This window comes from Panthera leo, chromosome B1, assembly GCF_018350215.1.
Source record: "Panthera leo isolate Ple1 chromosome B1, P.leo_Ple1_pat1.1, whole genome shotgun sequence".
NCBI classification, from domain to species: domain Eukaryota; kingdom Metazoa; phylum Chordata; class Mammalia; order Carnivora; family Felidae; genus Panthera; species Panthera leo.
In genome coordinates, this window is record NC_056682.1 from 30,319,711 (window position 1) to 30,333,115 (window position 13,405).

Consider the following 13,405-nt stretch of genomic DNA (forward strand, 5'->3'; position numbering starts at 1 on the left):
CCAGTTTCATGTCAGGATCTGAAGCTAGACTTGACCATAAATTGCAGTTTGCCACCCTGTGAGCCCAAGGAATTTGGTACATTCAACGGGAAGAAAAAGAAACTGAGGAATGTAACCACCTTGAGCATCAAAAGTTCTCCAGTTGCAAAAAAACCCTCCTGCGATCACCTAAGGCTAATTTGAGGGATATTGCAGTCTTATTTACATCACAAAACTGGAATCTCAGACCTTCCTAGTTGATTGACCATTTAAGTCCCAAGAAGTTCCAAGATTTTACAGACCCAACATCCTTCCTGTTCTCTCCTTCACCCCCATACATCCACCAGTTGACTACTTTCTGTTTACTTTGTGACATACGTGGGTAAGCTTTTTTTTTTTTAAATGTGTGTGGCCAGCATTTTTTGTGGATCTTACTGTGGGCTTGCCAATGCCTAGTTCTGACTTTAGAAGAAATATTTTGACGCTATGTTTTCATTTATAATTTCCATCTGTTCATCCATGTGGGCTGCTTGTTCACCTTTGAACAGCTAAAATTCATCATTTGCAACTAAAATAATCCACAGATAAAATGGTCTTTGAATCCTGAAAAAAAACATACAGATAAGGCAAGGAAAGCAGGCAAACAAAACAACCAACCTGATATTTGGAGGCTTAAATTTGGCAAAGGATAAAATTAAGCTCAAAAAGTTTTCAAGAATAATCATATATTCTAGTAGTTTTATAAGTAATGAATTTACTGCTAATATTAATTGATTAGACTTAAAACAAAGGCCTAGGAAACAAAAATGGGGGAAAATCATGAGATACCTTAATGAAGGATCGCTAAATACAACATCTGTCTGCTGATTAAGATCCATTTATATTATCAACATTTAATTGTAGGTACTTGTGCTATTTCTGTAGAACAATGACTCACTTCTCTGAGTTCTTCAGACTTTGAGAAAAATTCAAGTATTAGAGATTTTTAATATAACATTAGGCATTAAGATACAAGGAGAAGATGGGGCGCGTGGGTGCGTCAATGGGTTAAGTGTCCAACTTCAGGTCAGGTCACGATCTCACGGCTCTAGAGTTCGACCCCCACGTCTGGCTCTGTGCTGATAGCTCAGAGCCTGGAACCTGCTTCAGATTCTGTGTCTCCTCTCTCTCCCCCTCCCCCACTCATGCTCTGTCTTTCTCTCTCTCTCTCTCTCAAAAACAATAAACATTAAAAAAAATTTTTTTTGAAAGATATGAAGAGAAGGGAGCCTTTCAACAGAAAAGTGCTCTACCTGTGACTGATCTCCATTAAGATATAATTACATCCTAGGGATTGATCACCCAGCACAGCAAAAAGGTGTATAATGAAGACAAATCCCTGACTGTATTAATGAAAGTGTTTTACATTTCAAAATTCTTCAGAAGTAAGGATTTCTTAAGGAGAAAGACATGAGTAAAACAGAACTTTATAACAGAACAAGGTCAGAGGTGTGGTTTCTTCTCATTTACAAGATCTCTTTTGCCTGTTAGGGCTTCGTTTTGTGCTTAGAAATATAACCAGAAGTTGCCTGTCATCTGTTAGCTCTCCCTCGGTGGGGTTCGGAAGCATAACTAACCCTGCACATGTCTCCTCATTATGGTAGTCCCTGGATTCTGTCGTTACTGAACTGGAAAATTCGATACTCACTAGGTATTAGCAATGCCTGTTTGAGCAGAACTAGCAATGCAGATTCCCGCTAGACATACTGTTTGGCATTGCTAAGTGTTGGACTTCTTGAAAGCTTTTGGGTAAGTGACAAATCTCACTGAAGACATTTGACTCCTTTCCAGGAATTGTGTGCGGATGTGAGGGATTAAATTGGCAAAGTGGACCTGCTTTAGGATCTGGGTTTGCCCGCGTGGGGTTTTAGGCGGTTTTGTAGAGCTGTGGTTCCTTTACAGCTGCTACACGGAACAGCCATGATTCCCTGCTTTAAGCTGTTTTCCTAAGCAGTGTTGGGGTATGAAGCAACTTAGTAACAGATGGAAAGAACAACAATCTATATTAGTCACATACCTGCAGCATCTACAAAAATGGTTTATGATTTAAAAGGGGGAAGACCTAAGCCATTCTGAATTATTATAGCTGCAGGATATGGAGGTGTTTTATTAGGCCATATATACAGATATCACCACCAAGAAAAACTAATAAATTATAACTAAGATGCTATGGATGGACCTTCTTAAAATTCCCTGTTTCTGGCAGTACAGGGAAATAGCCAAGCAGGCCTAGATAGGACTCTACCTTTTTTTAATGATGTGCTTCAACAATGCCCTTGTCGGTTCCACTATAGGCAGGATGAGTTCCACTGAGTTTTTCCAAATGATGTATACATACGCACATATAACATATACACACACATACATACATATATATGTACATATATATACATATGTATGTATGTATGTATATCTAAAGTCATATGTGTGTGTATGTGTGTGTATGTGAATACAACAGGTAGACAAGATGATTTTGCTCTGGTTTTTAGAGATATCATGTACCTTGGAAAAAGAGTTCAATGTGTGCACCTATTTTCTTTCCATTGAACAACAACAATCAATGCCCGCAGTAGAAAAACAGGCACCTGTTACATTGGAGGGTAGAGGCCCAGAAATTAAAAACAAAACAAAAAACTTCCGAGGCTTTCAGGAAAGCCTCTTTAGTTCACAATGGAGTCAGGGTTAATTTATCATTTTGCCCAGTTTGTATAAAGACATAGAATTTGCCTGTAATATTAGCTCTTTCACTGCTCCCATCTGTAACCTAAAAAATATATGCTCTTTAGAAAAACAAGACCTGCTATGAACTGTTATGGGACCAGCCAGTCCTTTTGGACTCAGGACAGAAAGGTTTCTTGAGGTGAAGCATTTCAAGTTATGTGTTTTTGGAAACGTTTTATTCCTCTTCAGATTGGTCATGTATGAATGACAATAACACTATTGAAAATTGTTAAGATTTCCGTATGTTATTTGGTTATGTAGAATTTGTGCTGGGAACCTAAACACTGCAGCTACACAGTTGAACACATCATGTTACAGAGAGGGGTGTTTTGCTAATCTGATCACCAACCTGGGAACAAGGTGCCCCTGGGAATTCTGGGAAAATATATCCACTGAAATTAGCCAGGTGTTACAGAGCAAGATTCATATATTCAAACATGCGTTCACTGCTTAATTCTTTTATGTGCAGCACCCTTTTAACCCCAGTGAGGAAACCGTGGTGCTTATAGAAACAGAATCTGGAGATTTATGTTTACAGTCATGATGCAAACGCGGAATGGCTGTGATTTGGCTAAATGGTATGTAGCAATGTGCAGTCGGGAGTTTAAGGCTGCACAGGTGCCACCTAAGGGATTATCCAGGCTTCTTGTGTTCCAGAGCCACTCATCGCAAGGGCCTGGCTCAAACCTGAAACACTCAGAAGGTTATGTCTGCATGGCCCAGACCCCATCTTCTTTTTATACTCTTGTGGAGGCTCCTTTAACTGAAAGTTTAGATTACTTAAAACTTTTGTCAGGAATCCCATCGTGAAGGTGCTTCCATAACTTTGAGGAACCTTACTGCCTTGTGCATCTGTGTAACATACAATTTTTTTTTAATTTTTTAATGTTTATTTAATTTTGAGAGAGAGAGAGAGAGAGCTGGGGAGAGGCAGAAAGAGAGGGAGACAGACTCCGAAGCAGGCTTCAGGCTCCGAGCTGTCAGCGCAGAGCCCAATGCGGGGCTTGAACTCATGAACCAGGAGATCATGACCTGAGCCAAAGTCAGACCTTAACCGACTGAGCCACCCAGGCGCCCCTGTGTAACATAATTTTAGGCCAGCTGTTATACTCCCTATTCTTAATGGGTTCTTTCATATTAACAGACATATGGTATGGTCAGATTAGAAACGCATCAGTCCTATATTCTTGGCTACAACTTTTTTTACTTTACCAATGACTATCGAATAATGATTATTTCACTTTCTCATGTCCTCCAGTTATACTACAATTTTTTTATTCCTGGCTTATTGCATTGGTTAGAACTTTCAGAGCAATGTTAAATTACAGCATTGGTAGTCAACAAACTTAGCTTGTACTTTACATTAATGGAAAGCTTTCCTAGAGTCTCAGCATTTAGTATGATTTAAGTTGCTTGCAAAAAGTAGACACTTGTCAGGGTGCCTGGATCAGTTAAGTGTCCAACTCTTAATATCGGCTCAGGTCATGATCTTTCAGTTCGTGAGTTTGAGCCCAGCTTCAGGCTCCGAGCTGGCAGTGCAGGACCTCCTTGGGATTCTCTCTCTCTCCCCCATCTCTCTCTGCCCCTCCCCTGCTCATGTGCACACACTCTCTCTCAAAATATATAATAGACTTTAAAAAAAAAGTAGATATTTGTAGATGATATAGAGTACCATACCAATTCTGCTTTATGAAGACATATATCGAAAAGACTGAAATTGATATTTTTTGCATTTTTAATTTTAAACATATATATGTATCTTTAAACACATACATGTAAACATACGCTAAACATGAAAATACAAGGAATAGTGTAATGAATCTCCATGTAGCCATCATCTGCTTCATCAGTTATCAGGTTTGTTTCATTTTGCTCCCAGTCACTTTTCTTCCTGTTATCATTTCAAAGCAAATTCCAGACATGTTATCATTTAATATATAAATATTTCAGTATGCATCTGTAAGAGAGAAGGACTGTTTTTAAACATAACCACAGTATATTTGACACATACCAATGAATGATAACCCTGTAGAAATATTAATTATCTAATCAGTGATCAGATTTCCTGATTCGATATCAGACATTTATAACTGTTTGAATCAGGATCCACTTAAGTGTCACGAATGGTGAGTGGTTTGTATGTCTCTTAACTCTCTTTTAAATGTGTCTGTATTTTAGATTTTTCTTTTCTTTCACCTTATTGGTCTGCCTCTAATTCTAGCTGTCTTTGTCTCTTTTTGCTCCTTTAGTTTAGCTTGGAAGAAACTGGGTTATTTGCCCTGTGGAGTTCTCCATGGTCTGGGTTTTGCTAATTGCATGCCATGGTATCTTTTAATGTGTTCCTCTGACCTGTGTACTTCCTGCAAATTAGTAACTGTATGTGGATGACTGATTAAATTCAGGTCTGATTTGGGGAATAAGAATATTTGATAGTTCTATAGAAATTGATTGTTAATCTCATCAAATGTTGATTCAGTATCTATTGCAATGACCATATGGGTTTTATTTTCTGATATGCCATGATTTTTTTAATCGTTGAATACGATAATGAACTTGCCTCCTAGTTTCTATCTTCTGACCTTTCATCTACTTTCATTTCTAAATGTATTTTAGTTGATGAATAAATTAACCTATGTCATTAAATGTCACATGGTAATTTCAGCAGCTTACTGAATAACCGAATCCTTGATCAGTCCTCTTTGTTCTGATTTGTTTTGTTGGCGCTCAAAACTTTGATTAATTTTAAAATTGACAGGTTAACATTTTCTATATTGACATGACCTTCTCCCAACCAAATTGATACTGGTAGAAAATGCAGAGTACAGTTAAGAATGTGTGCCTTCTGCATTTAGCCTGAGGAGATCTATAGATGTATCAAATTAAGCCAGTCAGATGGACTGCTGATATTTGCTTTGCAGGCTACATGGATTTTACTCCTTTAGAATAGGTATTGATGGAAAAACATTCAAGGGACAGTTTAAAGCTTTGTCAACTCCCAGCTATGGAAATCTTCTATAAAACCATGAGTGATTAGTAGAAAATATATTTCTGGAGTTGACTTGTTAGCTAAGGAGAGATTATTGTTGGCTTTGTAAGGAAGAAAATGTAGCTCCCTTGTAACTCCAACCAGCCAATGATCCACTGTGGGAAGAGACTCACCCTCCCTCTTCTTTAGAAAAATCTATGACATCCTATAAAGCATTTGTCATTGAGATGTTGCTCTAAGAAGTAGTAGCCTGTGATTACATTGTATCATGAGTGAAAGGCACTGTCAGAAAAAAGGAAAAAAAGATAGCAACTTGTATGTTTGAAAATAACCTTTCTTGACAATTTTATTTTTCTAAGGATAACACTATCTCATGACACCAAATCATTTGCTCAGCAACTGCTGGGAACTTAGAATCTGCTTTCTGTTTAGCTACAAATGAGATCAGTGTTACAACAAAAATTATAATTTTGTTTTATGAAGAGAAACACCCAAAGGTCACTTTTCATTCTGCTGAAGAAGGAAGAAATAATATTAGGGTCTGCGCAGAGAGCTTATAAGACAGAGAGGAATTAAAGGCAATCTTATTAACCTACTTAGGCCTCAGTATGCATTTAACAAAACAGAAAGGAAGCATTTCCTAATTCACTTGTGTGACCTTGGGTAGCCTTCCCCTGTCCACCTCTGAACTCTTTGTTATAGGTATTTTATTCAAGACCACAGAACCATTCTTTTGATTTGATTTGTACCCTCTTTTTAAATATGGGATAAATTATATAAGATATGGTAAAGTTCTTTCTTGTCCACCATTCTGTGTGTGTTTAAATGATATCAAAGTCCAAGTTCATCATTTATAACAATTAATCTCCATTGTCCCTTGGCATCAACTTGTTCCTTGGACAAACTCTTAACCTTATGGGTAGTCTGTGAACCCCTAAGTACTTCTAGCTTATCAGCTAAGTTCCCAGGTCCATAAAGTGAGATGCCCTACTTCTACTGTAGAAAGTTCTGGGTTCATTTATGGTCTCATGATGCTCCTTCTCTGGCTGCCATTTTTGTTTCTTTAGCAGAGTTCGGTAGAGGAGAGGCCAAGGAAGTGGTTCGCTACTTTAAATCACTGTATTGGCTCTGGGAACCTCCAAGCCAGTACAGGGTGGGTTTTTTTGTTTGTTTGTTTTTTTATCTCCTCTTGTCATTTTTTCCTTTTCAAGAATTTATTTGCCATTCAGCAAAGGATTGAATGACTACCCAGAAAAACATGCCAACCCAGAATGACGGTGCTTCAGTAGTTCTGAGTCTGGCTCTCCTCTTTTCCTTTGGAAAACCAGTGACTCTCCCTTCATTCCCTTGTCATCTGCAGAAGCTGTATTAGGTAGCACAGCTTTTCCTGCTCCTCTTCTGTTCCAGAACTTCATTTTCAGGAGCCCCACGTAAGCTTTTTTCCCCTAGTGGGACTTTGAAGTGCTTCTAGCACTTAATTGCAAGGAGCTGTATTCCGAGCAAGAATAATAATTTTCAGGATTTTTTTAAAAAAACTGGGAGTTCACAGAGCACAAAAAGCATGCAGATTTCTAAATTCAGAGCCATTGAAGATATCACAGGTAAGGTTTTCTTTAAAAAAAAAGAAGAAGAAGAAAAGAAAAACAAACCTGTAATGTAGTGATTGACAGTTTCATATTAGAATATAAAAATTGTTAAAATTTGTGTATTTCATTGAGGAAACTGCATAGAATTATTTAGTTTAATTTTCCGCAAGTAAAGTTTTTAGGACAATTCAGAATTGTCCTAAAATCTGCTAATAAGGATTCATTCACTCAGGGAAGACAGGGTCTAAATGATTGCTCCTTGGGGTAAACCCTACATCTCCCTAATCCCTGCTAATTGTCAAAGAAGAATAGAGTGGCTTCTTATCAGCAATTTGCATTTGTGTAATGGCCCTGGTCTGTTGGTGCTGTCTACTTCACTGATAAGGAAAACACCACATAAAACAAGCAAGAAAGTAAGCCATCCTTTCCAGCATTATTTTCTTTTCAGCCTGCCTTGAGCAAAAAGAGCCTGACGTTCTACAGGAAATACTGTGTGATTCTGTGGGAAAATATTTAGTGATGAATAGAGAACACTTAATTAGTCCTCAGATTTTTATTGTGTATTTATAAAACTGTGCAATAATGTGTGATTTCCAAAATGTGAAGTTATAAACAGTTTATATCATGTCCTACATACAATGATCATCACACTATTTCTTTTATATTTTATAACTTTAAACTGTTATAATAACAATATCATAAGTACATTTAATTCAGTAACTTGGAAGTTGGGTCAGAAATATTAAAGAATTTTAAGAGTCTTAAAAGTTGAAAATAATCATACATTTAAGATGGTTTTCTTTTAGCTCAAATTGTTCTTCAACTTAATTTATGGGCAAATTTGGTGGTTATAAGTTATTAATAAGCAGTTATGATACAGTTACAGTAGATTACTGATATTTACTTAACGCCTTACAATTATGCAATGGTTGCCTCTGCAAATTAGACAATCTCTCTTCATATTTTGTACAAGAATAATTTACTAAGAACATTTGAGGCTTGATTATATATCCTGAGTCTGGACTTTTTGTTTTTCCACATAGATATTAACAGTATCATATATTTGCATGCAGCGTTGCAGCTGACAAAGTACTTTATCACACTTCCCAACAGTCCTGTGATAGCACATTTTACAGCTGAGTTTACTGAGGCAGGTTAGCTAGACAAGAGTCACACAGCTAGTAATTGGTAAAATTGAGCCTGGGATCTGATTCTTCTCAGCTAACGCCAGTGTTCATTTCGTTTCATTTTCTCCATAAAGGTATCCTTTTAGGGAGAATTGTTCACAATCTTACAGTTTTTAACCCCAGTAACTCTAGTTGTTATCTCTATGTCTTGTGCATAATAGACAATCATTAAAGAATTGTAGAAGGGATGAAGGAAGAAAAGTAGGAGGGAGAGAGGAAGGAAGGAAGGAAGGAAGGAAGGAAGGAAGGAAGGAAGGAAGGAAGGGAGGGAGGGAAGGAAGGGAAGGAGTGGGGAGGAAGGAAGAAAGAGAGAGGGGAAAGGAAGGGAGGAAAGAAGGGAAGAAGGAAGGCAGGCTAGAAAAAAGGGAGCCCTATTATGAGGGGCAGGATTTGAGGAGTCTGTAAATGGTGATCTTAGTCCGCAAATCCTTGGCTAAGTCTGAGAACTGTCCAGCCTCCCTGGGGATGGTCATTAGTCCTGACCTATAGGCCAGGGAAGACCAGGTCAAGAGTGAAACACTCCAAAGTACATTCTCTGGTAACAAGTTACTGCTTTCTTTATACTTTCTTCCTTATAGTATTGCAGTTGCTAACATCCCAAGCAAAGTGTGTTTGGGATAAAGTGTTCATATAAACAAACGGCAAGCATAAAAGTAGTAGATGCATATTTTGCAGTGTTCCTAATTGCGGTTCATTGTGATAAACTCCCAGTTACAACAAACTAGTCACAAAGTGGTGAGAGGCAGGATTTTTTTTTCTTTTTTTTTCCAACTTTTTATTTAAGTTCTTGTTAGTTAACACACAGTGCAATATTGGTTTCAGGAGTAGAATTCAGTGACTCATCACTCGCATAGAACACCCAGGGCTCATAGTAACAAGTAGAGGCAGGGTTTATTAAGTACCGAATAGGTGAGATGTACCTTCATTTACTTCCAGGAGGAACTATGAGGGTCTTCTTTTTTATACCAAAACACATTCTGTCTGCAAAACTTTTAGCTTAACCTCTGATACAGTCCTCCCAGCTCCCCCAGAAAGAAGGTCGTTTCCATAGCTAGGTTTAAGAACCTCCTTTGTTGCATTAATTTCTGGCAGAATTACTAAATGGAAACTGACTTAGCAATACAGCGTATGTGAGCCAAGGAGAAAGGATATCGCTGCAGAATTTATAGATCTGCTTAAGACTGGCTGTGCACTGTATTGAACTAAGAAGAATGGAAGGAAACCTGGCAAAAATGTGAAGGGTTCATATATCACCATCTCCATCCCAGATTCTTCTGACAATTACATCTTATTCCTGTGTTTGGCTGTTGGTTCAGAACAGCTGTACCCAGTCGGCTGACACTTAGCATCACCCAGGAGTTAATTACTGCTTTACAATTCCATGATCATTTTTGTTCCTGCTTTGGCTAAAGGATAGAAGTGCTAAACATAATAATCCATGATCATATAAGCTAGTTGCTACTTCGTTTTCTCCCAGAATTATTTAACCATCAAATATCCCAGCTTCAAGTAATGACCTAAGAATTTTTCAAATGAATGTGTCATAACTTGGTGCTGCGGGATAATCGTTTCACGGGGGAAATATTTTTGAAAAAACAAAAAGGGGTGTTATTTCTGATTTTAACATACATTTATTAATCTTATTTATCTTAAACTCCAAGGGATATGTACGAGGTACCTGTCTCTTGCTTATGTCACTGCTCATCTTTATTGTTAGTTTTCTAATTAATATGGAGTGTCTGCTCTTGGGGGGCTATGATGGGTTACTTGTTGTTAATAAAAGCCTCAAGAGCCTGGTGCTTGGGTGAGGGGTAATCCTTAGCAACCTGTCAGGGACCACGCGGATCAGCTGGAGGCTCAGAATTTCTCGGTGGGAATGACTGGTGACAGCAGACTGCAGGTGGTCCATTGAGTACTGTCACCTGGGGCAGCAAGGAAACCAGGCCCAATTTGTCATCCCACAGTATCCTGTCAGCAGTTGAAAGTCTTAAGCACAAAACCTTTAGCATTTAAGGCAAATTTCCTCCTTGTAGCTTTTAAAAGTAATTGCCATGGATGGAAATATTAATACGTCGCATGCAAGCGAACAGTTGTTCACTTGAAGATATAGTGTTAGATTAAAATTATGTGATGTATAGAAATGTTGTCTACTCTATGACTTTACTTAGACGAAATGATGCCAGTTACATCCCCCTCTACCTGACAAAGATGTGAGAGTATAGCTGATAATACAGGGTAAAATCATTCTCCTTGGTTCCTTTTGTTTGGTGAAGGATACCTTGAAATGCATTTTGAAGGCCTTTTTGTTGGAGTAATTAAAAAATTGACGCAGTTCTTAATTATTCATAATAATGATCCAAGAGTACCATGGATGTTTGAAATCCCCAGATTTCCACTGGTGAGATGCTCATCTGATTGATAAACACCTTCCCTACTTACCCAGTAATAATACCTGCTGTTACTCATTGTGTGCCCGTGCTATGCCAATTCCTCTACCGAGGTTATTTATGATCCTTATGACAATCCTGTAAGAGTGCCATTACCATTGTTTTCACAATGGGAAAATTGCATTCTGGGTGGCTAAGTGACTTGCTCAAGGACACAAAACTAGTACGAGATGGGATTTGAACCAGATCTGTCTCCAAAGGGCAAATCTGACTGTTCTTTGCTGTTTACTCCTAAAAACCATGCTGACAGTAGAGAAATGGTCCAAAAACATGCCCTAGATGGGAGGATGCAGGGGAACAAAGGCCTTGCATGATTTGGAAACTGAATAATCAGACGTTGAGTATTTCTATCAGATAGAGTAAAAATCAGAATTGGAGAAGTCAAAACCAAAACGAAGCAAAATGGGGACTTACAATGGAAATGAAGAAGAAAAATCAAAGAAAGTGGAAAACTAATACATGAGAAGTCAAACAAAAGCAAATAAGGGCATCTGAGTTTCACATGCAAATGATAAAATGGAAAGTGATAAGCAAGTCAAAGAATCACTGAGAATGAGTCAGTAGACAAGGAAAAAATTTTGTCTAAAGATGCATATATATTTTTTTCTTTTTCCTGAAAGAGTCAATAGGATCTTTGTTGGCTTACCATAATGCTTCTGCTTGTCACCCTGATAATGTCAGTCATGAACATTACGTAAATTAGACTGTTTGGGGTTGAGACTGAGCACTGCATGTAGTGTTCCTGATGGTGTGAGTGGGGAGAAGTTCTGGTACTAAATGCTCTTGAATCTGAGGACCAAGAGCTTGGGCTTCATTTAATCCATATGCTGAATGGTGGTGGCATCATTTTCACATCGCTTTCACATAACTGAAGCTTGACAGGTGGATATCAAGCTTACCACAGCTGTAAACCAAAATTAAGACTACGGTGTCTACTCCTGACTCAAAATGGATACATTTTGTAGTGCCATTATTGTCCTTTGCAGTAATACTAGACTGTCTTTCCATTTCCTTAAAAGTATGGCGGCAGACATTCAACAGTCTTCTTCTGAGTGGAACGGAAACTTTGAATAGAGTGGCTCCTAATCTGTATGTTAATATACATACAACTAATAACATATAATTTTTTTATTAGAAACAAATAAGCCACCTTGTATTCTTCTTTGATACATGTATCTAAAAACTATAAGGTCAATATGCATATAAAATGTAATTTCCAAATTAAATAAGTAGATGCCATTCAAAAATGATACTGAACATCAGTTGCCCTGACGTGACTTTATATCATTACCTTTGAGCCTTCCTGGAAAATATATTTTATTTGTGATAGGTCTTCTCTCTTCCAGCTTCCTTAGAAGATAAAATATTGGTTATACAAAATGTTAAGCATTTTTTTCTATTTCATTCTAATTAAATTAATTAACTGCAGTTACCCTTTGATAATTCTATTCCATTTAATTACACCCAGAAAGTACCTTTCTTTTTTGCTGTCGTTTGTTAAACCTGAAAGTGACATCCGTCACACTTTCTGCGAACTCTTCCTTTTAAGAGAATTTAAGAGTAAAGGCTGTTTAGGAGAGGGAAAGACACATGTAAACCTTCCCCTTCTTTATCTTCTATCCAGCTACATCTACGTCAACAACCGGAACAAGCCATCTTGTAAAGTGTGCAGAGAAGGAGAAAACTTTCTGTGTGAATGGAGGCGAGTGCTTCATGGTGAAAGACCTTTCAAACCCCTCAAGATACTTGTGCAAGTAAGAACGAGAAATCCTCTGTGTGGCTTATGTCCGTAATGACTGCTTTCAGACAACTCCATGTCTCATGTCTTGTTGTTTCTTTTCCCAATTTTGTTGTGTTTTGTTGAATAATGCTGTTTTATTTTGTAGAGCGTTTTTGAAAAGTTCACACCATTTGTCATCTCCTGTGTTACATCCAGAATTGTTGTTTGCTTTTTTTCAATTTTCTTTGTGCCTTTATATTTATAAAGTTGCTTTCCTCGTGGTTCTCCTCACTGTTACCTAGAAGAGATGTGCAAATATCATAGAGGCCAATAACTTTTGAAACCACCTTCTCCATCCAGTGTATGAACTAAGCTGTAAGACCATGTTCCTTTTGACCCCAGTGATCACCTGCAAAATGAGTAGGACAGCTAAAAGAAGAAGGGGAAAAGATTCACTACTTACACATCTGTTACACTTGGCATTAGCTTGTTGTTTTATAACTACTTTAAAAATGGAATTTAGCTTGATCTCACTAATGGGAAAAAAATTACATGTGTTTGAAATGCATTTAGTGTGTGTAGCATCACTGTGTGTAGAAGGCAGAGTTCTTTCATGCTGCCCTTGTGTGTAGATAAATTTAGAATGGTGCTCCTTCCAATGACCTGAAGAATGTGATGCACCATTAAGAAGAATGACAGTTATTCTCTCTCAACAGGCAGAATGAAACAATGATATTAGC

The 13,405-nt window shown here is 37.7% G+C and overlaps 1 protein-coding gene across 11 annotated transcripts in view; it reads left to right on the forward strand.

The window, feature by feature from the left end:
* Positions 1–13,405, forward strand: part of NRG1 (neuregulin 1) — a 1,106,314-nt gene that overhangs the window by 1,060,653 nt on the left and 32,256 nt on the right. For 8 of the 11 annotated variants that reach the window (XM_042934482.1, XM_042934493.1, XM_042934485.1 and 5 more), the window contains one exon: positions 12,570–12,699. In XM_042934482.1, coding sequence (XP_042790416.1) covers positions 12,570–12,699 — 130 coding nt within the window. Of the gene's footprint in view, positions 1–7,142; positions 7,327–12,569; positions 12,700–13,405 lie in introns of those variants that run through there. The other 3 variants (XM_042934487.1, XM_042934490.1, XM_042934489.1) reach the window with 3 other exon arrangements.